Source organism: Cygnus atratus, chromosome 2, assembly GCF_013377495.2.
Source record: "Cygnus atratus isolate AKBS03 ecotype Queensland, Australia chromosome 2, CAtr_DNAZoo_HiC_assembly, whole genome shotgun sequence".
In the NCBI taxonomy this organism is placed as follows: domain Eukaryota; kingdom Metazoa; phylum Chordata; class Aves; order Anseriformes; family Anatidae; genus Cygnus; species Cygnus atratus.
Window position 1 is genome coordinate 46,903,347 of NC_066363.1, and position 27,874 is coordinate 46,931,220.

General features: G+C 35.7%; 2 protein-coding genes across 2 annotated transcripts in view; one reads left to right on the forward strand and one right to left on the reverse strand.

The window, feature by feature from the left end:
- The window catches only part of KIAA1143 (KIAA1143 ortholog), a 273,363-nt gene that overhangs the window by 235,105 nt on the left and 10,384 nt on the right, over window positions 1-27,874 (forward strand). The window lies entirely within an intron of this gene.
- The window catches only part of KIF15 (kinesin family member 15), a 35,940-nt gene that overhangs the window by 7,735 nt on the left and 331 nt on the right, over window positions 1-27,874 (reverse strand). The window contains exons 2-26 of the mRNA XM_035549861.2: window positions 25,438-25,477; window positions 23,924-24,107; window positions 22,390-22,466; window positions 21,263-21,300; window positions 20,224-20,321; window positions 19,670-19,849; window positions 18,716-18,925; window positions 18,498-18,623; window positions 17,465-17,587; window positions 16,577-16,700; window positions 14,893-14,984; window positions 13,933-14,142; window positions 12,635-12,812; window positions 12,224-12,365; window positions 9,746-9,887; window positions 9,230-9,424; window positions 8,223-8,330; window positions 7,377-7,482; window positions 6,673-6,838; window positions 5,177-5,327; window positions 4,099-4,184; window positions 3,587-3,662; window positions 3,246-3,332; window positions 1,911-2,015; window positions 988-1,110 (exon numbers count right to left, since the gene is read on the reverse strand). Coding sequence (XP_035405754.1) covers window positions 988-1,110; window positions 1,911-2,015; window positions 3,246-3,332; window positions 3,587-3,662; window positions 4,099-4,184; window positions 5,177-5,327; window positions 6,673-6,838; window positions 7,377-7,482; window positions 8,223-8,330; window positions 9,230-9,424; window positions 9,746-9,887; window positions 12,224-12,365; window positions 12,635-12,812; window positions 13,933-14,142; window positions 14,893-14,984; window positions 16,577-16,700; window positions 17,465-17,587; window positions 18,498-18,623; window positions 18,716-18,925; window positions 19,670-19,849; window positions 20,224-20,321; window positions 21,263-21,300; window positions 22,390-22,466; window positions 23,924-24,107; window positions 25,438-25,477 — 3,167 coding nt within the window. The remainder of the gene's footprint in view (window positions 1-987; window positions 1,111-1,910; window positions 2,016-3,245; window positions 3,333-3,586; window positions 3,663-4,098; window positions 4,185-5,176; window positions 5,328-6,672; window positions 6,839-7,376; window positions 7,483-8,222; window positions 8,331-9,229; window positions 9,425-9,745; window positions 9,888-12,223; window positions 12,366-12,634; window positions 12,813-13,932; window positions 14,143-14,892; window positions 14,985-16,576; window positions 16,701-17,464; window positions 17,588-18,497; window positions 18,624-18,715; window positions 18,926-19,669; window positions 19,850-20,223; window positions 20,322-21,262; window positions 21,301-22,389; window positions 22,467-23,923; window positions 24,108-25,437; window positions 25,478-27,874) is intronic.

The window sequence follows — 27,874 nt, forward strand, 5'->3', positions numbered from 1 at the left end:
ACAAAGCATGCTAACCTGCAAGGAGAAGCAATACCTAGTATTTTAAATACTACCCTGGATTAGATTTGACAGGATCATGATGTCCACCAAGAAAGCATGAAGGAGTATCTTATGTACAAAGTCAAAGAGGGGGAAACTGCTTTTATCAGTAGATAGATACTACACCATTAACCTTGAGTGTAATATTACCTGCATGTTAAAAAACACAAAACAAAGTGATTCATTTGGCCAGCAACTTGGGTTTGGATGTCAATGTCAAAGTTAGGTATGAGAATTAGTGAAGATAATCTGTTTATTAAACTTAGTGGAAATGTATTTAAGAATGGCTTTTGGGAAGCAAACACTGGAACACTTCATGGGTGCTATATGATTGGACGAAGCATATGTAATATGACTGATTCTACAAGATAATCTGAAATTACTTTTAAGGACAGGCTGTTGGCTTTGCCTGAATCACATGTTTACCAAAATAACGGGGAGGGGAGTTAACAGGAAAGACCAAATTAAAAAAGAAAAGCACAATTTTAAAAAGCAAAGCTGTACTTGAATCAAGCATGCTTTCTAAATCTGTTTCCAGCAGGTGGAGCTTTTGGTTAAAATTATGAGTAAAGAAAAGAAGCTATTGCATATCATAGCAGTGGTGGAAGAGAGTGTTAAATATATGTTCTTCTACGTACTTTAATTTCTCAGCTGCATCATCTAATATTGCCATTAAATTCAGCTGATGACTCCTCAGCAGTCTTGAAAAAATTAAACCAGGCTTTTAGCATAGGTTTTTAATGAAGTAGCTTATAAAATATTTATGTCAAGTAATGCGATAATTTAACAGAATTTGTCAGGTATCTCATTAAAAATTCCTTTAAGAGCAGCCTAGCCAGCTTTAGCTTGAATTAAAATGAGGTTAAGTTTTACACAAGTATTTTAAGCAAAAAACACATCCAATTAATCTGTTAAATAATCATAATACACCACCATAAATGTTTTTACCTCAATATTATCTGCTATTTGTTTTCTCTCCAAGGCCTCCCTCAGTTCTTCAATCTTCTTCTCCTGATCCTCTATGATTCCTTTGCTTTCTTCTTTTGCAGCCAGAACAAAATTATACTTGCACTAAGATTAAAATAAATTTAGAACATTTTAGGAAAACATGTTATCAAACACAGCAAATCTAAATAAATGCGTATCACACATCTTATGCTAACAACTACAAAACAATGTTTAAAAATCTCATGTGTCAACAACTTGTGCCATATCATACTTGTTAAATTGTACAAAACATTATTAAAAATGAGTAGTCAGAACAATAGAAAAGAAAATACATATTAACCATCAAAATCATTATTGATAAAAAAACAGGTAATACACAGAAATTGTTCTCATGAACATTTTCTCCGTAGGACCTATAGTTCATACACATATGGATGGAATCTTAAGCATTCCATGGGTTCTCTGAGTCTGCAATCCAAACATTTTAATAAAGATGCATCGTATTTATTAATGGCCATGTAGACAGCTTTAATTCTTCATATATGTTTTCAGATGTAGAACATGGTCATCTCAGCTACAAAAAAACCTCACTCGTAAATGAATTTACAGTTCTGCGTCAGTTGTTCATGTCTTAAATCGCCAATTTCTGAGAAAATCTAAATGTGACTGTCAGCTGAGCACAGTTTACAGGATGTGAATAGGTCCCTTTAGAGACACTGCTCTTTACCCACCACGTGGAAAGAGTTCAGTTTTCAAGACAGCCTCAGGCATAAAATGTTCAGAAGATTTCAACATGTCAAAACAAAGAAGTTCCCTTCTAAAACACTACAGCAAGTTATGCTGTTTGAGACCCATGATAAGACATGTCATTGCCTTCCATTTCTGAAAAATGACACCATGTCCTTCAATATGACAGAACATACATTTATATCCTCCAGCTCTCTTGTTAGGCCATCTATGGACTCGGCTTTATGATTAATTGAAGACCTCAGCTCCTGGATCTGTCTCATCAAGTCAGTTACAACTTCCTGCAACATAAAAAAGTTAATCCCTTTTTTTTAATTTAAAATAAAATATATGCATAAAATACATAAAATATATGTATAAATATAAGATATAAACAGACAGTTTTTTATTATTAGACTTTCTTTGGTATATTATTTATCAATCCCAAATTTCAAACACACGTTTGAAAATAAGGTCCCAATATGCACGTTTAAATGAGTAACAGGAAATTTGTTGTTAAATTATTGGCTTTTGTTCTAAGCACTTATATAAAGACTTAATCTGCTGTGTTCATTATAGGTGAAGATTAGCCCTCAGATTTAGTCTCAGGCTGTCATGAGTTTCTAACAGAATAGAAGTACTATAGTTTAAGGTTAATGTGTTTGTAAAGGAAAAAGGCACACAAGAAACACCACTGCACTGACAGGCAGTACCAGATTCTTCTGACCTTACACGTTGAATTTTTAGTTTTAGCATGGAAAATCCATAATTTATCAGTGTATCATTCTGGATAATGAAAGCACTATGTGATTTCTTATACCTATCTTACATACAGCATAAAAAATGCTTGTGCCATGGGAACTTCTCCTACGTAAGCTTTCAAAACACTGGAGCAATCTTTTCATGTAGGAGTGTTTTGATTTTCTAAGATATAGTCACATTCTTATGTTACCTTCCTTACCTTTTCTGTTAGCTCATTACTACATGAGACTAGAAAGCCCTATTATTAATCAGGGGTATTATACATCATTTCTGCATGGGATGTTTTGTTCAGCAGACAGCTGAAACCGACAGGGGCAGTTCAGGCTGGGTGCTAGGAAAAGGTTCTTCACTGAGAGGGTGGTCAGGCTCTGGAACGGGCTCCCCAGGAAGTAATCACAGCACCGAGCTTGCCAGATTTCAAGAATCATTTGGACAACACTCTCAGACACAGTCTGATTTTTTGGGTTGTCCTTTAGGGACCGAGGAGTTGGACTTGATGATCCTTGTGCGTCCCTCCAACTCGGATATTTTATGATTCACTCTGTTTTCTTTCAGTAATCTTGTTTTCTCTGAATGCATACCAGTTTCCTATCATCTTGCAAACTCCACACCAGTAAACGGCAGGATTTATATTACCTAGATATACAGCTAGAATTGTTTAGAATCACAGAATTACCAAGTATCATAGAAAGGCTCTGGACCTTCAGCTCTACCACAGAGCATAGATTTACCTGCAAAACTGGGTATCAGTAACAGAAATAAGCCCAAACCTTATCTGCATCATTTGTCTTCTTCAAAGAAGCAATAATCTCTTCAGCAGCAGCCAGCTCCTGTTCCAATTTCTGCAGTTTTTCTTCCTAGAAGAAATAATAATTATGAAGGAGAGACATAATTACTTTTGAAATATGATTTGCATAAGCTCAAAGACTTAAAAAAAATAATAATGGAATGAACTAAGTTGTTTACTTTACCAGAAAAATTAAGCAGTAGCTTAGCAAAACAATCAGACTTGCTGGTAATCTACAGAACAGTCAGTTCACCAAAAAATTGCTATAAATGTACACAGATATCTATGAGCACATGACTTAGTCATTCAGTTCTGCTGTTGTACCTGCTGCTCACACCGTGTCACCATGTCAGAAGATGGTGTCTCCACCTGTGCTTTTTCAAGCACTTTCAAGAGCTCCCTGGAGAAAAGAAAAAAAGTATTTCTGGTGAGAAATATGATCAGAACATAAGAGAGCTTTTACAAGAATCAAGTCATGTAAGTTCATTCTTGTTTGCTCTTATTTTTTGAAGAGTTCTCTAACTATATGCTTCTCATTGTTATATAAGACTAATAGTTTAGTTATTAGCTATACACTGTTACCAGTAGTGGAATTTTATCTTCAACATGAAGAACTATACTTGTAAGGAAATTAAACTTGCAGTGCAAATGTACAACTGAATAGAACAACACCTCACTTTAATATAGGTTGGATAAAACAAGAAGTCCATTATATCTCCATCCAGCTGGGGAAAAACACATCTACTAACAGGGTCAACTACCGAATACAAGACCTAGCATAGGACAAAACCAATGAGGTCAGATAAAAATAAATGCCACAACTAAATAAAACTCACTTTGAATTGTTTTCTTTGTCTTCTTGTAATTGCAATGTTAGTTTTTGATTATGTTCTTTTTCTGTTTCCAGGAGTTTCAATAGGTTCTAGAATATCAAAATATACATTGTTATAAGAAGCTACAATATAAGGCCTTTACAATAATTGAAGCCAAAATAAAACAGATCCTAAGGTGACTGAAAAAAAAGCCACAAAACCTTAAATGGAAAAAGATATTTAGCTTTGTCCTGGAGAAATTACAACTAAAGTCTTATTTACATTAAGATATCAGCTCTTTTCACCTGCCATTGATAATTATTCCCTTTGGCTGCAATGTTCCTCAATATCCAAATCTTTAAAGGAAGAAATCGGGATTTTCCAATGTAGATTAATTGTGGGTGGAGAAGCTGTTTCAAATTCTAACCGGCAATTCAAGATCTTTGATTAACAGTAATTTAAAACAATGATTTTTCAATCTGTTAGTATTCCTTTAAACACTGAAAGGGAAATCAAACTTGTTGAGTAGGCAAGCAGTGTACACTGCAGAAAACTTGGGAATATCATTTGCAAAAGCCCTTGAGCAACCTTATTGCTGTTTTGCAGTCATTGCAGTCTGACAGGCTTTCAAGGACAGTATCAACTAAATTGCAGGACAATGATCCCCCACAAAAAGGCATAAAGAATTTTAACAGGATCACATCCACTATACAAAGCAGTTTCTTTAAAAAAAATCAAGATGGAATAAGCAAACTAATTTTAGTTAGCACTAAGATAGGAGGTCAAGAGCATTTAGGTGTCAGGGTTCTTTCCTGAAGCAGTTTCTTATTCCTTTGCTAATTAACCCATTTTGCTCAAAATTTCCACTGCAATTTCTTCAGCCAAAAAAAACTGCTAGGAGATCATGCTGATTATTTCTTCTAGCCTGTATTTAAAAAATCCTGCACTAAATTTTAAAAGAAATCTGTTTTTATCTTCAGATGAGATCACTAGGAAACCTACTATTACTGTGGAACCTATTATCACTAATATAACAGGAATTAAACAAACTGGCTATATGAGTAACTGTATAATAAAGTCTTTTAAAAGCTCTGACTCTTACACAAAGCTCGGTTTTCATAGCTTCAGTTTCTTGTCTTCTGTCCTCAAGTTGTTGCTTCAGCTGATCTGTCTCAAATTTTGCTACTTCTTGCACATTGTCATAGTCATCCTGAAGGCTTGCTTTTTCTTCAAGAATCTTCTCATGTTCTAACCTTTATTTAAAAATAAACAAAAACAAACCACAGTATTAATATCTTGTTTCCTTACAGAAATACCCCAATCAGTTGTATTTACAGTCTTCAGTGAATCCAGAGTTATTTTCAAGAAAAGTGACTATAACAATTTTTTCTTTTAAAACACCCAAACCCAAATTTATGAAAGGCACAGGAAATTTAAAAGGCACTAGCAGAGAACGCAGAGTACTCCTTTTGACCCCTAGAAATAACGTACTTCTTGCCAATTTCTATAGAAATTTCAGTCACTGTGACTTGATAATGGTGTTCAGCCATGTTTTTTATTTTTATCCAGCTGTTGGACAAAAAAACTCTGTAGCTATTAGAAAGTTACTGAGCACCTAATCTGCTTAGCTGATATGCGTTATTTATTCCATATAAAGCCTTTATATATTCTAAAAGGAAATAACCCAGACTTTCCCAAATTGTTATTCTTATTTCATTTGATCTTTCACAGAAGTGAAAAGCAAAGAAGGGTAAAAACTGCTAAACAGGTGTTAGGAATCATGTTATTAATGGAGAGCCTCTAGTAAGAATATTTACTGTACATCCTCCAAAGAAGTCAGTACTTTTGCTAACACAAGGCATCAAGGAGACCACAACACTGAATTTCAATTGCTGGTTCCCAGTCTCACAATGCATCACTCAAAAAATGACTTCTGCCAAGACATTACCCATTATAATGCAACAATGTAAGCTTTCCAGGCAAGAAAAAAAAAAAGCCCTCCCCAAAGAAAAACAAACAAACAAACAAAAAAAACCAACACAGAAACATCACAACTAACTCACACTAATGATTAAAAACCTCACAGATTTCCAACTCCCAATAATACTGAATGTCAATTAATGCATACAACTGAGCAAGCTGTTCAGGCTTCAACAAACAGACTTCAGTTTATTTTTATGGTTTCTTTCTGTTTGTATTTTCAGATCAGCATCATCCTGTCACCTGTTTCATGTGAACAGGCTGCGGAGTGATAGTTATTTTTAACACTAAGCTGGGAAAAAAAAAAGTATCATGCTTCTTTACTTAACTTTTGGAGATCAAAAAGCTTATAGGTTATCTCCTACTTAATGGGAAAATACTACAAACAAACCAAAATCAAGGAAGCTTCATTTAAATATCTTTCTGCTAGTTTCGCCATGTTTCATCATGCCTCTGAAAAGAATTGAGCAAAGAAATAAATACGGAAAGAACATAAGCACACAATAACAACCTTAAATAGGAGATGCAAAGTGCAAGTTTGAAGGCAGAAAAGAAGAACTAAATCAGAGGATGCATTCAGAAGAAAGGTTATGACATTTTAGTAAACTGCCAACATACCTGACACTGTCCAACTGAAACTGTACATCCATATGTCTGCTAGAAAGCTGACTCATTTCCTTTTCTTGCTTTTCCTTAAAGGCATTATATTCCAGTTTTACAGCAGACAGCTCCTTGTCTGCAGACTGCAGGACAATGCGTAAGTCATGGACTTCACTTTTTAATACTATTGAAAAACAAAATATTTTTCATGTTATTGATTTGTAAAACTGCTAGATACAGGACGTGTAACAGTACGGAACATCCTGGGAAAGTCTTACAAAGCCTTATACACTTTCAGTGGAATTAACTTTGAAGGTCACAGACAAGGATTTACTACTCAAAGTCAGTAAAAACATTGACTTTGAAATGAAGTGTATGGACAAAATCAAAAACATTCTAGAAGGTATCATCAAAAATGCCTGCATTTACATACACTGACAGAGAATTCCCCTTTATTTTAGCTAATGTTTTCTTTTTAAAATACTGCGTCCTGTATTCTATTCATATCAGAGTCAACAGAGAACAATTATCAATATTGTATAGTGTGCAAGACTGGGCAGAGAAAAAACTATTCTGCAAGTATTATAGTTTTATTTTGAATCAAACCTGTGCAACGTTTAACATCTTAAACCCAAATAGTTACTCAGCATGTACTATTGTTGACTCATAAAATTAAGACACCTCAAAACTTCACATGGGATTTCAGTATTGCATAGACTTACTATCAGCCTTGCTTTGAGCATCTTGGAATTGTTTTTCAAGCAATTTTATCTGCTCGAGTAGCTCCTGGCGCTCTTTACTCCAGTCATTCCTTTCAGATGAAAGAAGCTGGAGAAGTAAAAATTGTAAACGGAAGGAAACATAGGGGGTTAAGTCACAGAGCTTTAACGATAATGTTTAAGAATAGTTCATTAGCTGATCCTAACACTTGATATAGGTGAATCTGAAATCCACAGAAGTCCAAGAAAACATACTTCAACACAACTGAAGAAGTTACCTTATGTAAAGGGAAAAAAATTATTTAAGAGCAACCACAACTTGAGAGCTGAAACCTACCCTAAAACAGATCTAACAGAAATGGCACTGATAGAGGAAGAGAACAAGCCTTACTCTTCCTTTTCTATGTTAAATCAAAAAATGTTTAAGACTTGTAAATATTTTATGTATTAATGACTTTTCAGTTCAGTTCCAATTGAGGCGAGCAATATATTCATGCATTCTTAAATTTAAAATTTCCTTTTGTGACTATTCCTGTTTCTCCAGAAATCATGAAGTTGGCCAAAAGCAAGCACGGGCATCTTGAATGTTCATTTACTTATGTTTTAGTTTATGATCTAGCAGGCTCAGAATCACAACTTATTCATTTATTATTTTTAAACTGCAGTGCTATTTTAATTTAAGTCCCTGTCTTTCTGCATAGTCCTGAGCTACGATTCTAGTAAATTTTTCAAAAGTCAAAATGCGTGTAACACTTCTGACCTCACTGAGTGACACAGTAGTTCAACTGCAGCAGATAGCACCTTGCCATAGCGACACTCAAATATAAGCCTACATTATTCTCCTCTCACCTCCTGTACTTGTGCAGAATGATGCTCCAGTTTATTAATTTGCTGCTGGAGTTTCATATTCTTGCTTTCCTCTTCATCCAGCTTTGTCTGCATTGTGCTCAGTTGCTCCTGTGACACAACAGACACCCAAAATTAGAACACCCTTCTTCCAGTTACTCTCCCATGCCATATGGCAGTCTGTGCATATTAAAAATAAGTATGTCAATTTTTTTTTTAAATGACCTAAACCAACAGAAAGCAGAACATTCAAAAATAGACTGGTAACCTCAGTAGCTGATTTCTCCTATTGCCAACTAAACTGCTAGAACGCAGGGAAATCCATCAGAGAATAATACAAGGACTGAATCCTATAAGCTCTTACATGTGTGCTTAGTTTTCAGACATGCATCTGTCTTACAGAAATACGACTTGAAAACAAAGTTACTAAACATCAACACTGGATAAATTCCTTAAAATAATTTTGTCTGATTTACAAGGTGTGGGGTTTTTGGGTTTGGTTTTTAATATCTGCACTGACCTTAGCTCCAGTTCTAGAGAGTAGTTCAGATAACATTGTAGCACTCTACATCAAAAGACCCTCCCTCTGCTTTAGGAAAGATACAAGACAATAGCAATATTTGGCAGGTTTCTTAAAATAATGCACTATTCTATACCACGCTTCGGTATTGTTCCAAATGTTGCTGTCACCACAGAACCATCAGGAAGTTTCCTTATAAACAAGTTATCAGGGTAGAATAGTAAAAGTTTAAGTGTCCTGTATATCTCAAACTACAGTTCAAAAAGTAAATAGCTATTATACAGACAAAATGCATAGCAAGTTTCAACTCCATATACAATTAAGACATACAACATATAATTAGAGAGCTTTTTAGCAATGGCTTAAGTATTCTTTATATGCATCAGTTTTCCATGCACGTTGCAATATACTTGGCAGGAGCTACTTTTATGTCCAACTTGCTTTATAATAAAGTTATACACACGCTTCAGTTTTTATTCAGAACGTTCACCTGTGCTGCTTTGAGCTCCTCTGCAATGGCCTCGTATGCTTGTTCATTCATCTCTGGGGGAACTGGCTCTTTAAAAATGTCATCCATCTCTTCAGAACACTGGAAATCTTCAGAGTGATAATCTGAAATGTCTGGGCTTATTCGTGGTACTAGGCGAGATCTTAGCTGGTAAGCTTTTGTTGGAGTTGTTATGTTCTGTTACAAAGATTACAAAGCAGTCTTTATTTTAACTGCAAAAAGGAATTAGACTTTATCTAGTATTGTATTTCACAGTTCTATAGGCAGAATAATGAAATAAAATGCTCAAAGGCCATTAGTTTTAAACCACTACACTTTCAGATTTGTCATCTGATTACAGTAGCAGTCATTTAGGAAATACTTCAAAACACAAAAGCAGCATTCCTCGTTTACTACACAAACATTACAGTAGCAAGGCTAAGGGATCACAGAAATGAAGGTCTATGCTCTCACGCAACTTGGAGTAAGTACATGTGTTTTTTAAACTTATTTTCATACCTTAAGAGTTTCTCTATGTAGCTTATGCAACTGAGAGACTTCTCGGCGCTTGTGTGCTTTAGTTGCCTCCAAAATGTTCTCAAGATGTTGGTTTGCTTTCTGAAGGGATTGAAGTTCTGATTCCAGTTCCATATGCTTTTTCCTGTTCAGGAAGTATTTTAATACTGTGAAACACTCTCCATCAGTATGAACAAGCTGTAGCACTGCCAACGAGCCTCATACTGAAGAGCTGAGCTCTTGGCCAAACACTGAAATACATTATTTTGAGAAGAAAGCCACCACTGCTATATTAAAAAGTTTAAAAAAAACAAAAAATAAGCTAAGAAGCTTATTTGTGCTTGCGTAATGAAAAAAGCAGATCGATAACTAAATATGTAAGAAAAAATCCATTACATGGTAGAAAATAAGCCGAGAAAATAATAAGCTGCAATTCCTTTTATGAGAAAGTGATATCACCCATACCAATATGGCTTTAAGCTTTAGAAATGTTATCCAGTTATACGAGAAGTCTGAACTGGTGCTTGCCAGGATTAAAGAAAATCCTTTAAAGATTTTTTTTCCCCTCCTCTGGAAATGCTGCTCTTTTAAGATTATTTTGCCTTATAGGAGTACTTTAACTGAAATCCAACAGTTGAGTAGAAATTTAGGAATAATTTCCATCAGGCATTTTGCAGAGCTGCATGCTGTTACTGTGACCATGGACCTTACTGACCTAATTGTAAGGTCAAAGTGTACAAAGGAAATATGCTATTTCATCTTCTGGCAGTTTAATGTTATCGTTTGCCTCATGATTTTAGCACTTGCAACAAAACATACGGAACAGAGTAAAACTCTAGTTCTGACTGCTAAGTCACAGCAGAAAAATTAGCAGGGATTTTGTGAAATTGTTCTGTTTTGCTCTACTTATTCAGTTATAGCACACAGTTATCACTTGCATGCAAAATTAAGCATCCAGTTACTGTGAAACTGGAATCAAGTTTAATGTTTAGTGAAATCCAGAAGTGAACCCAGTGTGAATCTAAAGGATCAAAAGCACCTTCCTGTTTGATTGCATTCCACTAAGACAAATGCCAATAACTGATAACAAAAATTGCATACATACTATAAAGAAAGCAAGACATGCATAAATACATTGCATGGACAGGAAAATTATATATTTAGATATGAATAAACCTTTCTAACCAATGATACGGGACAACAGATATATTGCTGAATTGGTAGACTCAGATTTTGTAAGATTTACCATACTCAAATCTAAGAATAAAATCTAAGAATAAAAACAGATTCGTACAGTTGTCTGAATACATAAAAAGGACATTACAAAGTTACTTTGTCAAAAAAAAAAAAACGGTGAGGCAGAAATCAAAATGTTACTTTGGACCCAATGCTTCTAGAATTAAACTCTAGATTTACTGAAACCAATAAAAACAACAATGTTAGGTACAAGCTAAAAAATAAAGATAACAAAGGAGCATCAGGTCCCTTTAGCCTTCCAGATTAATATTGCATTCTTTGAAAATGCAATTATTTTTCTTGTATCTTCAGTCACAGGACCTGAATTTTTCAGTAATGGGGTTTATCAAGTTAAACCATGCAATATCCACTGGTATGTGAACGTAATATTATTATTACTAATAATAAAAACCTTGAAGGTACTATTCAGGGCCTTTTACATTCTGCTGGCCTCAAGCACTGACAGTAAACTTTTTAACTATGTTAGTAAGGCCTAAGTAGACCCGTATCTCATGTGTAGATGTTAAAGCAAATGGACATTAAAAGAGCTATTGACACTAAGCCTTTGTTCTCGTCTGAATTAAATCTTTGTTCCAATAACAAGCCTCAGGATGCTGGTATTATCACCTTCTTAAAAATCTTTGAAGTGGAGACAGAAATTATCAGGTTAGCCCAAGTTTTCTGGAACGCTTGGATTCTACTTTTATAGTGACTCCAGCTTGTAATCTTAAAAAGTTATATTAAAGTCTCGTAGCACTAAAAAAAAAAAAAAAAAAAAAAAAAAAAACCCTCCCCTCTCCTGCCCCAGAAAAAACATCAACTACTAGTTCCTGTTGTTTCCATCTGTAGCAATTCAGTTACTGAAAATATTTGCTAGACATTGCTGACTAAGCCAAACTCTTCCTGATACAGGAAGCAAGTGACTTAGGTGATTTCTAGAGCATGTGCAACTCCTGCATGCTGTGAAGCATCATTTTGCATCTTAGGATCAAGAAGAGTTTTTAAAGGACAAAGAAGTTTGAAGGAATGTCTGCAGTGTTGCTGATTGCTTCACAGGTGTTTACTACTTTGGGAATAATCAAGTTGACAAGTTGAATTGGAACAGATTCTGCAAGCATGCCCTGTCCCTCTTATACGCAAAGAACGTACTTTGACTGTATATTCAGGATCTGAATTGAACTTTTAAAGATCAATACCAGTAATTAGACATTTAACTGAACACATTTCTATACTGTTTTGTCTCACTTGGTTAGCTCTTTAAATTCTTCATATTCTTGTTTTGAACTTGCCAGTTCGCTTTGAGTTTGTAGCAGGCGTGCTTTCAGCTTTTCAACAGATGCCAGTGAGTTGCCTTCCACTGATATGGTGGTAGAATGTAAATGCTGACCTACAGAACAAACATACAGCTGATGAAATCATAGAAAAGCTTAAATACCTTAAGTTTTATCAAAATGAAACCATTTTTAGGCTTTTGAACAACATAGTAGTAGAGATGGAAAATGAATAAAACGAACTAAACCTGTTTTATCAAAGTCTTCAAGTATCACTTTGAGAAAAGCAAAAAAAACCAAAACATGAAGACATCTTCAACCCTACTTTGCACAAAACAGAAATACAGTAAGCCTATTTAGCTCAAACATATTAGCATATTTTTACCTCCAGTTGTTTTCTCTGTGGCTGAAGCTTGCAAAAAAGCTTTTTCTAGTTCTGCAATGGTCTGAGCATCAATTTCCTGTGCCTTTTTTACTGACTGTAAAGAACGAAGTCTTTTATTTTCCTCTCTGAGGTTATGATTCTCCATGGCGTACTTTGCAATTCGTGGGTGTTGTTCCATCTGTGATGAGCAGTATTTTTTTCAACAGTTTTTATTTTATAGACAACATTATGCACATCTAGCTGCTGCTCTACTATCTTTAATGAGCCTTGAGTTGTAATGGAAAAGGGAAAAAAAGGTATTCCCTAGAGTGGTTTTATCTTCCCAAATGTTTTCTATTTATTTTCTTACTCCCTTGGAATCTGCCCTCAAAGAATACAGTGGGTTTATATTTTCTTTGTTTATTCTTTTACTGGTAATAAAACAGCAGAAGCTCTCCTGGCTGCACTCAACATCCCTTTTCAATTTCAACTTTGAGCTTCGGCTTTCTTAACACTATCCCTACACTCTCTATTAATGCTTCTGTAGTCTTTTAATGCCTGACCTGACTTCTGTACTACTTCCCCCTCCTCCCCTTCACTTTGGAGACCAGTTATGAGATCCAGATTGATTCAAGCTGGTCTTCATATACAACTGTTACCCCTTTCCTTAAGTATAAAGAAGTTCTTGTGCTTGGAAGAAATTGTTTTTGAAGAACTGTCTTCTCTCCTGAGCTTCTCTATTCTTCAGAGCTGCCTCACAAATGATACCACCTACCCTATCCTATCCCAGTCCCTGAAAAACCTGAAGCCTGTACCTGAAATATGTACTTTGCTATTTGCCTTCCTCAAACAGCTCCAGGGTAGTATCACCTCTTGTTGGCCCATCTAACATCTGTTTGTTATCCCTCAGAAACCTCCTGTATTCTTTGCATCCTGCTGTCTTGCCCTTTCAGCAGATGTCATGGAGATAAGTGTCCCGTAAAGACGAGTATTTGTGACTTTACTGAGTTCCTTAAAGGAAGCTTGAACCTCTACCTAACCCCAACCAGGTTGCCTGTAGCATACTCCCACCATAACACCATTCTTACTAGCCTCTCTTATGAAAACTCATAAGCTCTCAACCTACCTGCTTCCCCTTCCAAAGGGGAGCTCTATGCATTTGAGATGCTTCTTTATGCAAAGGAGCAAAATTTTACATCCTATTTTCTCCTGCCTTTCTTTCCCAAAGAACTTGAATCCACCCATCCAAGGACTCCGTCATATGAGCTAGTTTGACAAAACAAAATTGTTCTAGAAAGGAAAATAAACAGAAGACTTGCCTGTTCTCTGAGCATCTGCAATTCCTCCCTCAATTCACTGAGGAGATCATCTTGCTCTTTTGGCAATAAACTTCCTCCAGCTTCTTTATGCAATCTCTCCAAGCGAACAATATGGTCTTCGCGGAATTTGACTATCATTTTATTGGACTGAATAAATTTCTCCTTCTTGGCACACAGGTCTTCTAGTTGAGCAATTTTTTCTAATAAATTCTTAGGAAGTACGTATATAGATTAATGGCAAAGTGACAGTTGCACTAAATGAATTTGAAGCGTACATATCACATACATATATTGACACAAATCATGCAAAACTCAGTTCACAATAGTTTCTGTAAATACACAGACTAACTTTCATTTGGAGCAGATCTGTAGAGAACAGATCATACTAAGAACTCAAATTCCACGCTATATTTATTGCAAAAATTTCACATAGAACAAGCTCCAGTATGATTCCATGGACTAAACATTCACAGACAGTGAAGCACATCAGGTGCACCCCTAGAATGTCTCTTTCAGTTCAGTTTCTTCCTGAAAAAATAAATATTAATGATCCAGCACTGCACTATGAAATTAACAAAAGCACAGAAAAATGCAGATGACAGAGGTATGCCTCAGAAAATACACTGTTGACCCAAACACTCAGATTTACCTAAAATTAAGTGATAGACGTTTGTTGTTCTGTTCAAAATTTTCATTAAAAAAATCCAACCAACCAACCAACCCACCCTTTAAGACTAAACATACTATGAAAGCTAGCCTATGGAATGAATTTGAGGTGAAAGTCTTTATTTTAAATGTCTCTTGACCAGTTTCCTTGTTACCAAACCTTATTGTCTTTGGACAGAGTTTTTATTCAAGAACTAAGAAAAAAACCATGAAGGGAGTCAATTTCAATATGCTTACTTGTCCCCCATCAGAGAGTACACAGAATGAACATAGAAATAATTATTGTTTTCTTACCTTCTTCTCACCTTCTGATTTCTCCCAGAACAGCATTGCTTCAATAAAGTTATTCATGTAATTTATGCTATTTTTCCCCTTTTCAATAGCACCTGTAGGGTAAGCCAAAGAACCAAATGCCAAATTTATTAAAATACCAGTTAACCAGGTTTTCCTACACATATAACATGACAGTTGTGTAAGAAAATTTCAATAAATTCTTTGAATAATGTAATTCCTCTACAAACATCACGTCCATACCCACAGTGAAGAAGTCTAGACTGTAATTCTTAGCCACCCTCAAGTGCTGGTAAAGAATGGAATCAACATACACAATCGTATAATTAACAAAATTGTTCAAGCATTAAACAACTTTACAATGACCTTATTAAAATAAAAGAATCAGTTTGTTCTGCTGGGTGTATCTAATAAAATTCAAAACCCCTCTGAAATTAATTTGATGGACATTACTGGCAATATTAGTCCACTTTTAATATTTGCAAGCTGTAATAACTGTTTTATAAGAAGTAAATTCAGAAAAATGAATGTGAATTAAGTGGATACTTAGTGACTTAAACTGGAAGGAAAGTATTCACACAAGAATTTAAACAGGCTTAACTCATCCGTTTAGAAATTGAAAATAGCTTTCCTTGTCTCATCCAGGCAAGCCCAATTATTTGTAAGTACTAATCACCATAGTATCTAGGTATAAAATAACTACCCTATAGTCAATTAATAGACTAAAAAATGCCATTGTTTTTAAAGTCCCCACTAAGCAGATTTTATATTTTTGTGTGATCAAATATTACAAACATCACAATTTATTTGTATAGACTAAACGAATCTTCTATAATATTAGGTTCTGCATAAGAACAGAGGACCAACCTCTCTTCAGCACTGAAGCATTATCACTTGCTTTCCTTCAGAACTCTTTCAAGTTTAACAACAGTTTTGAGCCCTCTGTCAGTATTCTGGGAATGACACAGATTCACTGTCCCACAAAATCACTGACTTATTATTACTGTGTAAATGTGCATAAACCCAGAGCAGTTATCTTTCCTTAGGAAAACTCAACCACAGATGCTTCGTGTTAGACAAGTCTTTCTAACTTTTCGAATAACTTTTGAAACCGTATGTATTTCTTGACAGGGTCAGGCAAGAGGTGACTTGGGAACACGCTAAGAGTTACAAGACCAAGTTTACTACCTTGTAATCAAACAGTATACGGTAGCATTATTTCAGTGAGAAGAGATATGCAAGTATTACACAGCTATGCTAGGATCTGTGTCGCACCTTCCTGAAGGGGCAAAAGAATAGGGGAGAAAGTTCGGTCCTGAGATAAAAAAGAATGCTGATTCATTTGATGGGCATTATTAGCACCTTAGTGCCACCCCCCCCCCCCCCCCCCCCCCAAATATACAAGTAAACTTTGGTTATTGAAAATACTGGGCAGCATACCTCTTACAAAATGGAAAAATAAATTTTGGTATTATATAAATAGAAACACATCCCAGTACTCGAACACCACATGAACAACTTCTGCAAAATACTGGATATAAATACAGGCAAAATGATCTATAAGACACATGCAATCTCTATAGGTCAGTTCCTACATTAACAGTAAATGTTGAGAAACTTCATGAATTACGCAAAGTTCCAACACACTTAGCTACAAAAGAAGTTCTCCCCCCACCCAAACTCGTACCTTGTGCTACAGAGATATCACGCATAGATGGTACTGATGTAAGTTGTGCAAGCTGCTCTTTCAGCTTCTTGACCTCAGCTTGTAGCTGATTCACATTTCCTTGTGTGTCTTCATTTACCACAGCCTTTCGTAAATATTTAAGGGAAAATTAGGAAGTACAAATGAGAACTGTATTTTAATGCATAGGATAAGAGAAAACTCAAAGACTGCAAAGCAATAAAACTTTCTGTCTTTGGAAAGGAAGAATTCATGGGTAAATGTTCAATTTACTGAGCAGCCAGTAAGTTACACTTTTGCTAAAAATAATGATTAAGAAATTTATTTTTTCTGTACAGTTTGCTTTGGATCAACGTATAATGCTTAGCTTTGCTGTTCAAAATGAAGGCGGTAGTTTCTAGCTTGATATTTCACTTTCAAAAATTCACTCAAATTCAGTTTCACTTTCAAAATTCGTTCAAATTCACTGTTTCACTTTCAAAATTCGTTCATGAGAAATTTTTATAAAGATATTAGCATATATAGAAACTAGATGCACTGAAATACCACTGAATATAAGTGTCATGTCAACATTAATTTTTAGTAGATTTACTTCCATTTTACATTTTCTAATGAAGTGCTCAGAGAACAAGCAAAGAAAAATACTATCAGTCATTATCAAGTCTCCAACAGTTGTAGTATATTCACAATCAAAAGCAAACAAGTCTTTTTCAAAATAATTTGTCAAAAATACTAAGTTTGCTTTCCTGAGTATTTTAAAATGTTATATTCCTTTCAATTAGTGATAGCACAAGACTGTTTCAATGAAGCTATCCCTGTTTGTACATATGTCATTTAAATCACAAAAAACGCATTTGCTTCAATCATAAAGACACTGAGTAACTCATATACCTTGTTTTTAATCAACTTTGCTCGCTGAGCAAAATTAAGGGTGGAAAGTGTTTCACCAAAACATCTGGATCCTGGATGGACGTTGGCAATTATACATGTTTTTGCATTACCACCAAGAGAATCCTGTTTAAAAAACCAAAACACAACAGAAGATAGCTTTATCTGTAGGTTTTTGGCTATAGCAGGCAGCCTAGCACTGCAAAATAGCCCACAAGCCTCAACACTATTCTTTCTCTAGTAAAGATGGTCTTGTTTATGGACTTCTTTGTACTACAATCACCTTGAAAAAACAACAACTTAAGAAATTAACACCTCATACAGTTACAATTCTCTTCAATTTTCTATGCATTTTGTATTGCATTGGAAAAAATATAATTCTGCAGAGGTTAATGCTTTTAAGATGTACATAAAACAGATGGAATGGTTGGGAAATTTTGCTGTAATTTCAATAAAACTGCATTGTAAGCAACATAAGTATTATGTACAAGTACAATCTTATAATACAAAAAGTCATTACAGTTGTTAATAGTAACTGTTCACAGAATTCTGGTGAATGCTAGCATCTAATAGAGAAGTCCTTAAACGCTTCTATTTTATTTTCTGTACATCTTGAAAGAACCCATGAACTCTCAAGTAGGAAACAGTAGATTTGTCTAATTCTTAATTCTTACTAACCATTAGCACCCATCAGCTAATTCTGGGAATCCAGAACACATCTCCAAATATCACACCATAATAGTCTTTCCCAAATTATAAGGAAGAAAACATATGCTTCTTCATTAACACTTGAAAATATAAAAATGAACAGAAACAAAGAAATTTCTTGTCTTCAATTAACAGCAGTAAAGCAACTAAATATTCAAGTAAAAAGCTATTTTTCAAGCTTTCCTCCATCTGCCTGATATTAACACAGACTTTTTTTCCATGTACCTGCGTTCAGCTTTTTTTTTTTTTTTTTTTTTAAAAAAAACTTAAGAAAGCAAATGCTGTTTTTACCCCAATCAGCATATAAATTCTAGAGTCTATATATTACCCGTAGCAGAAAAGTGAGCTTGGAATCCCGGTAACAGATGTGTCTCTGCTTTCCATTACCTACATCAACAAGCGCTGTGATTACTTGGCCCAGGCAACTTAACGATCGATTTATGTTACCTGCTTCCTAGAACAGAGAAGGGAATAGAAATGAGCAGACCTGGTGGATGGGACAGGGCAATACATCCGAAAGGAGAAAGATGCCATTACAGAACTAACCTTCAGTCTCAGTCCTTCTGTATGGGTGTCTTTTTGTCTCTCAGACCCTGCCAAGTCCACCAGGTTGAGCAGGGAAGACCGAATGTTAACAACCTCATTGTTTTTCTCCATGGATTCCACTGTGATAGTGAAAACTGCATGTGATCTTGAGGATTCTCTGTTCATTGAAGTTGATGCTACACGACGGTTTCTCCAGCCCATAGTTAATACCTAAGCATGAAAAAGATATTAAACAATATCAAGTACTTCCAGCAGCACCCAGTATTCCCAGTCTTTACTTACAGATGAGATAAACAATAGCAAACATATTTCGGTGCAACAGTTTTTTGAAAATCTCAAGGATAAGGACTTTTCCAATATTTTATGTAATATATCAGATAGAAATAATATTTATATACGTATATATTATACAGAGATATAGATTTGGGGCAGGGATCGGATTATATAGATAGATAGTCAAGCTTAATAAAAATACTAATTAAAATTTTAATTTCTTTCCTTCAAGAGTGCCATTGCCATTTGAGAATATAACGTATCCCAAACTGGTATATGCTAGCAGTACAAGGGAAAAAAATATTTATCATCACAAGAGTACTATGTTTCATTCTTGCAGAAAGTAACCTGACAATTTCTGGAACACACATGCCTCCTTATTAGCACAAGATGTAATTTTCTGCTGCTATTTGAGAGATGTGTATGACGAGCATTAGGGAAAGATTACTGTGATTGCAATTCATATGTTCCAAATTCTAGAATTGCATGATTCCTTACATGCATTGGATTGTCAGGAAACATCACCTAGAAATAGATTTTTTTCCACTATTTTGGAGGATGGAGTTGGGGGAAGAGGGTGTCAGAGATACTATGCATAAAAAAGTGCTTTAATCAAAGAAGAATATTTACCAAATAGGCATTATGACAAACAGCCCAAACATTAAAAAATAGCAAAAATACCTGGTACGCTTCAGCAGCAGATGACAACACCTGTTCAACAGCACCATCAACAAAGACCCCCTTCTTGATATGTTCTCTAAGAAAGAGCCCAGCTGAAGCAGAATCTAGTAAGTCAAAAATCTGTTCATTGTAGATTTCAATAAACGAGCATTTGCAGAGAAAACTCTTTCCACTGCCAGCCTGAAAAACACAATAATTTACACTATAAACACACTGGTTTTTATTAAGTGGCGGTGAGTTTATTTTTTATATATATAAAACTTTAAGCTTGTATATTTTCAACATACTACGTATTTCTGATGCCTGATATTCAGATGATAACCACATTCAGAAACCTAGATGCACTTTCAGACTCAAAATATAAGCATGCTTGTGTCTGAAGAAAGAGTACATGAACTTGGTAGATGCAATTTCTGATTAATAAAATTGATGCAAGACAGCTGTAATCCCAGACACACAACTGCTACACACTATGCTTACCAACCAGTCTTAGCTAACCTTTAATGTGAGACATTACTTTCATTACATTAATAAGTGTAATTAAATAAAGGTACCTTTTCTTTTTCACGTTCAATTAGAAAAAATAAGTATTCAAAGCTCCGTGGAATTACACCTCTCAGACTGTGAGTGAAATTATCAGAATCAGATGGTCCTAAAGAGATTTTTAAATTAAAAAAAGTTTTAGTTAGTACGACTCTAGGGCAATAGTTGGTCTTTTCAAGGTGTCCTTATAAAAGACTTAGGCAAGTCTTAGTCAGTTTATGGCAAAACCACAGAAGAAACTCAACAAAATCAGCTTTCAAGATCTAAAACTATATCCTGTAATCCAATTTATATGGAATCTAAATGATGCCTGTGGATGGTTATTTTCTGTCCGTAGGGTTACCTAAATCTAAAACAGTATAAACAACATGAACATCCATGTAAAACATGTATAGGTGTACAGATATGCCAATACAGTTACCTTAAGCCTGCTTTGAAAAAATAGAAAGATGGAGTGGTTCTGCCTCCATGTTCATTTAATTTCTACGCAGTCTTCTAAAATATGTCAGCCATTTTGGTTATTTCCTTATCTTTCTGATGTCAAGTACAATATTAATGCATTTAAAATTACTACTGTATGAAGAACAAAAATACAAGGGGCTCCATATACAGAAGGACCTTAAATTCCTAGCTGGATAGGAATCAATTAGTTTGAAAATGTCACCATTATTTTTAATGTAGAAGTCTGTTACATACTGAAATATTTTTCTACACACACAGAACACACCAGCCGAACAGGGAAACGAGCAGATCTACTCATTTTTGAGATGATTTATTTAAAATGTTTGATTTCATTGAAAAGTTTTTTTTCCTGTTAAAAACAAAAAAATATACATCCTCAAAAAGATGGATGAGAGTACCTGTACTTCACTATTTTGATATAAAGAAAGAGTAACTGCACTGAGCACTACACCATTTCTTAAGCCTTAAGGATACCAGCAGAAAGACAAAAATCTAAACTGTTCCTGGCATTTGAGCAAGAAAACATTTCAACTCAAGACAAAAAATATCGTGAAACCACTGAAAGATAAAGCTGTCTCATGCACTTACCCATCATAGTAAAAGTTTTTCCTGATCCAGTCTGGCCACTAAAAATAAAAAATAAAAATTCAAGTAACAAAGCTTTATTCCAGCTCTGAACTTTTCATTAATCTGTAGCTTCGAAGGAAAAAACGTCAGTTTCAAATGAAAGAAATATTTTCTTCTAAACAGAAGACAAAATAAAGACAGAGGAAAGCTGAACATGTCTAAGCTAAAAAAAAAAACCAGAAAATCTGTTATATAAATCACCTTTTGTTACCCCCATCCATTTTCTTCCTTATTTCTTTTGGAAAGGGAAATAGTGGAAATCAACATTAAAATAAAAGCTTTCTAATATATACATTAAACTATTTTTTAGCTCAATCTTCTGGGTTTTATGTCACTTGGTAATACACATAAATCAAAAATCAGAAAGAGCCTTTTAAGTTGAATATGTCCTCTTATTATCCATAGCTATTAATCACGCTAGAGAAGCTTCAGGGCAATTTCACTTCATTTTTCTATATTTATAAATTGTAACAAAATAGAGTTCAGTTTTGGAAATGCTGTTCTAGGCTAAAAGAACAGTAAAGTTTTCATTAGATCAGTCATTCAAGTTAGCATTTTTGACCAAAGTGCTTACTCAGTTTTCAAAATGAGAATTTTGGGAGTTAGTATGATGATATTCATGCTACTGGTCACGGATATACTTCTACCTTGAAAACATTTTGAAAGTTAAATCTATCATTTATGAGTTCTCCCGTAGGCAGCTAAGACTAACTAAAGAAATGAGCTGGCCAAATATCAAGTCAGAGCAATTTTCATTCCTTTTTATTATGGACATACTGAAAACAACCACCATTCTCTTTAACACCACAATAAAACTTCTGGTTTTAAGACAAAAAATAATGATGCCAAAATGAGTTTACAATCGTCACTATTGGTCTTCAGTATTAGAAGCATAACACCTACAAATAGATTCCTTAAAGTACTCTTCAATATTGCAAGAATATTCCCTATGTTGTTCTACACTTAAGCAAGCACTTTCAAAGCTTACTGCAACATTAAGCAGACTTGGGAACTTAAAACCACAATTATTCACTAAAAAAGGCTCCTCAAATATTGTAACTGGTATGAAATACCATTAAATTACTTACTATGCAAAGATGGTCCCATTGTAACCATTCATACAAGATTCAACAATATTTTTGGCCACACTTGAGAACACAGACTCCTGGGAACAAGGGAAAGAAAAGGCAATTGGCACCTGTGGTTTAAATCTCTCTTCTATCACTGTTTTCTATGCCATAACTTTACGATGTATAACAATTGCGTTCTTTAAAGTCAGACAAGTATCATGACCTTGGAGTTCTCTCACAGCAAAACAATGTATCAGAAGTCTTTGTGACATAAAAACACTCCCTCTGCAAGTGATTTGGTCCTTGTTGGGAACCAAAAGAAAAATAGTAAAACTGACCATAACATGGTTTCAGTTGTATTTATGTATAAGTGTAAAGTATTAATAATAATAATAACAATAATAATAATAAAAGTGATCAAAACTAGTTAACTTTCCACTTTTACCACTGTGTGATGGTGTATTCAGCAAATCTGCACAACTGCTGGCCTCTATAAATTTTCACGCATTTCTCTTAGACCTGGAAGAAAAGCCTACCTACAAATGATAGCCTATAGCGTTTTGTTTTCTTTTAGATATGTTGTATATATTGCAGGTTCTTATTATGGCATTTATTAAGAACTTTACAACTTCTTTGCAGAGTTCTGCATGAAGATGGATGACTGGATGTGATCCTGAGCAGAGTTCATTTCTCCATGTAAAAGACAGATGACACTTGAAAGATGATACTGTCCTTTTATTAGAATAAATTTTAAATCGGTACTGTTAAAAAGACCTCGTTCTTACTCCTTATAAGTGACCAATGCTTTATGGAGTTATGGAACCCATCACAATTTATAAGGATATTACAGAAACCACTCAGTGTTCAAACTGATTTTAAAATGCTTGTTGAGATGGATTACTTTCAGGTTTCACCATTAAGATTACACTGTAGGAAGGAAAGACTTCCTTAAGAGTATGGAAATGGAAGCATGGTGCTTTGGATATTAAATGGGAGTGAAGTCTTAGATGAATGAAAATTATGTTCAGAATTTCAAAACCACAATATTTTAAGTTATAAACTGGAAGATTTTCCTGATGATGTTACCTTTTCCAAGGTCCTAAGAGTATTAGGACCAAGTAGTGAAAATCTCTAAACAATGCATCTGTTTAAATACAGATGTATAAGAAGGAAATATAACTAATGGAATATGATGCCATAAATTCCTAACATACAAATCCCATCTTTAACATCAGCTACTGACTGTCAGCTATTTTTGTGTGGGTAGCTCAACAGGGGGTTATTTTCTGTCTACGCCTTTACTGTAACATTTACTAATAGAAGCTTTAATTTTAATGCAAACTTTGATTAAATAAATTAACGGTGTTAAAAATACATGAAAACTATTAGAGCAGAATTTAGTGCAACATTTCTAAACAATAACTACATACACCAGTCTGAACATAAAAAAAATAAGACCTAAAGAATTACATCTTTAGAAAGGTTTAGTGTAGCAGTTGCCAAAATCTGGGCAAAAACTGTACTTCTGTTAAGAAATTCTGTAAGTTATTACCTGTGTTGTTTCCATATTCGCAACATAATCAAAAGTGAAGATCTTCGGCTCAGGCTTTGAATGCAGACGGATGGTGTTTAATGAAAGAACAGATAAACACAAGCCTTGATCTCCATCAGTTAACGCAGTTCCCTCTGAAGGAGGACGTACCCTTACATAAACTTTGATAGCATCACCTTCAACACTAAACAGATATTTGTGCATTAGATTACTTCGAAAGAGCTGATCTATCAGCTGCTCGATAAAATTAAATCACAAAAAAATCAGATTAAGCTACTGAAGTCATAAAAAGGTATCTCCTGAAATTATAATGAATTCATGTGTACAGGCAGAAATAGTCACAGATTTATTAAAGCTTCCAATGTGGCAGATTAAAAAATAAAGCACAAGAACTTAGTGGAATCTGTTAGTGCTGTATGTAAATTCAGCCTGTGAATTCAGCTCTAAGAGAGCACATTTCACAATGAAATACACACACACTCACAGCCATAAAGAAACCACTGTTGTTATAGTAGGGGGTTCAGTAATTTCTAAGACCATGGGCTTCAGGCATCCTCCTTACTGCTCAAAGTTAGAGAAAACTTTACAAATGGAACAGATGATGCTATATTACAACAGGAAATCTTTTAGCATTTTCTTTGCTAATGGGAGGGGAAAACAACATGTTTGAAATCCCGTTTGTTATGGGAGGGGAAAGAACAATCAATTTTTGATCCTTATTTCATCACATCTGTTGGCAGATGCACCAGTGGATATAACTTGAATCAGCAACTGTGCATGACTTATATTAAAGGTGGAAGGAGTCCTGGCATAAATAACCAATAATAATATTTATACTAATATAATAATTAAAGAATTAAATTCTTACATGAAATGACAGCAAACTTGGATATCCTTTACTTGATTCTTTCACAAAAGGATGTTATAGCAATATGGTGTTATAACTGGCATTTACTTTTGAAAATATGAAAGAAAGGAACAGAATAATTTTAAAAGTGGAATTCATGACAGAAATGTGGAGTGGGAGAACAGCAGAGGAAAAGCTTAAAAAAAAAAACAGGAAGCAACTGAGAAAGGGAAAACCTGACATTGGATCATTGGATTTGAGACATCCCACTAAATTGCCAAATATTTTGTCAGTATATAATATTTTGAGTTTCGGCAAAAACTGTATCTGGAGGAGAGCTTTTTTTCCCCCCCCCCCTTTTAGCTTTTTAGCTGAGGATTTCTTCAAGGAAGTTTAACATCTCTTCAAAGATATTCTAGAGTCAGCTTAAGAGTTAGCAGACAAATGAGAATTCACTGCATGGCAACATTCCAAAAAGGAATCTGATGCCTCAGAACGACAATTTTATTGAGAACATTTTTTAAAACTTGAAAGGAAGTTTAGAGAGATAGGCAACAATCTTGTGCACGAAAACATTACAAAATTACTTTCCAATGTTATACTATGTTTTGTCTGCACTTTTTCTACAACATAATTATTCAAATATGTGAACTGGCCAATACTTTACCTAGGTGAGTTCAGCAAAGGCAATGCAGAGTCACGTAAATCTATAAAACAAAAAGCGAAAAAAAAAATACAAAAATTAAACAACATACAATTATTGCTTAAAAATCATTTAAATAGGAAATACTGTAAGCAATACTGAGGGAGATAAAAAAGAAAGCCTTAGAAACGTCTGTCTCATGCATGATCAGAACTGTATGAGAATATTTAGTAACAATCTTCCTTTGTCAGAAAGTTTGCTGTTTCTTGCAAAGGTAGAGAAAGCTCCAGTCCTGCAACGTGAGCATGTGCACGCTTTCTTCATGGATGACTTCCATCCCAGGGTCCTGAGGGAACTGGCTGATGTAGTCACCAAGCCTCTCTCCACCATATTTGAAAAGTCCAGGCAGTCAGGTGAAGTCTCTGGTGACTGGAAAAAGGGAAACATCACTGCCATTTTTAAAAAGGGTTGAAAGGAGGACCCAGGGAACTGCAGAGCAGTGAGCCTCACCTCTGTGCCTGGGAAGATCATGGAATGAATCCTCCTGGAGGCAATGTTAAGGCACATGCAGGACAAGGAGGTGATCCGAGACAGCCAGCATGGCTTCACCAAGGATAAATCGTGCCTGACCAATCTGGTGGCCTTCTACGATGGAGTGACCGCATCAGTTGACAAGGGAAGACCAACTGATGTCATCTACCTGGACTTCTGTAAGACCTTTGACAATAACCCACATGACATTCTAATCTCTAAATTTGAGAGAGTTGGATTTGAAGGGTGGACGATCCAGTCGATAAGGAATTGGCTCAATGGCTGCACCCAGAGAGTGGTGGTCAATGGCTCTATGTCCAGGTGGAGACTGGTGAAGAGTGCTGTCCCTCAGGGGTCTGTTTTGGGACCGGTGCTTTTCAGTACCTTCATCAATGACATAGATGATGGGATTGACTACACCCTCAGCAAGTTTGCAGATGACACCAAGCTGAGTGGTACAGTTGACACCAAAGAAAGAGATGCCATCCAAAGCGACCTGGTCAGGCTGGAGAAGTGTGCCCACGTGAACCTAATGATGTTCAACAAGTCCAAGTGCAAAGTGCTGCACCTGGGTCAAGGCGATCCCAGACATGAGGACAGACTGGGAGAAGAACTCATTGAGAGCAGCCCTGCAGAGAAGGACTTGAGGGCTCTGGCGGACAAAAAGCTTGACACGAGCCAGCAGTGCACGCTTGCAGCCCAGAAAGCCAACTGCATCCTGGGCTGCACCAACAGAGGGGTGGCCAGCAGGGCGAGGGAGGGGATTGTGGCCCTCTACTCTGCCCTCATGAGGCCCCACCTGGAGTGCTGCATCCAGGTTTGGGGCCCCCAGCACAAGAAGGATGTAGGGATGTTAGAGTGGGTCCAGAGGAAGGCTACAAAGATGCTCACAGGGCTGGAGCACCTCTCCTATGAAGAAAGGCTGAGAGAGCTAGGGATGTTCAGCCTGGAGAAGGCTCCAGGGAGCCCTCATTGAGGCCTTTCAGTACTTAAAGGGGGCTTATACATGACAGAAAAGGACTCTTTACTCAGGTAGATAATGATAGGACAAGGGGGAATGATCTTAAACTAAAACAAGATAGGTTTAGCCTAGACATTAGGAGGAGTTCTTCACTGTAAGGGTGGCAAGGCACTGGCACAGGTTACCCAGAGAAGCTGTAGATGCCCCATCCCTGGAGGTGTTCAAGGCCAGGCTCAAGGGGGCCTTGGCCAACCTGATCTAGTGGGTAGCATCCCTGCCCACAGCATGGGGGTTGGAACTGGTGATCTTTAACGTCCCTTCCAACCTGAGCTACTCTATGATTCTATATAAGCAGCTTATTGGACAGCTCCGCATTTCGAGATGACGCAGCACCCTATGGCTACAAAGACTTCCTTTTTACCTAAGGGGGAATCTGATGTGAAATTACTTCCCATTGGTTAATCAAACAAACTATTAATAAGTAACATGATCAAACATAAAAGAATAAGCAAAATAACAATCAAAGATGATTTACCAAAATATTCCAATAACAAAAGACCTTGTAAGGTTTCTAAAAGTACACAGGTTTTATCGTAGGAGGATTGCTTTAAGGTGGACTAGTAAAGAGATGCAAAGGCGCCAGGCTCCTTGTTATGATTCATACAACTTAAATATCCTGCTGTCGCTATGCAAACCTATCAGCTTTGGTTCACACAATAACATTTGAGAGACGTGCTTAATCCTGATACATTTGAAGAATGAACTATTAAGCATAAAAACGAGCTAGCCAAAGAAAACCAGTGCGTTTTAAAACTGAAATTAGGCCGATGGATGCTCGCATGCCCTGCGCCCTTGAGAAGTCCCTGTCACCTAACCGCTTTTAGTTCCTGTTTTAAAGGGCGGCTTTCATGTGAACGCTGTACTTGTGAGGGACTACAGACAGAGACATCGCAGCTAATTAAAAGCCGA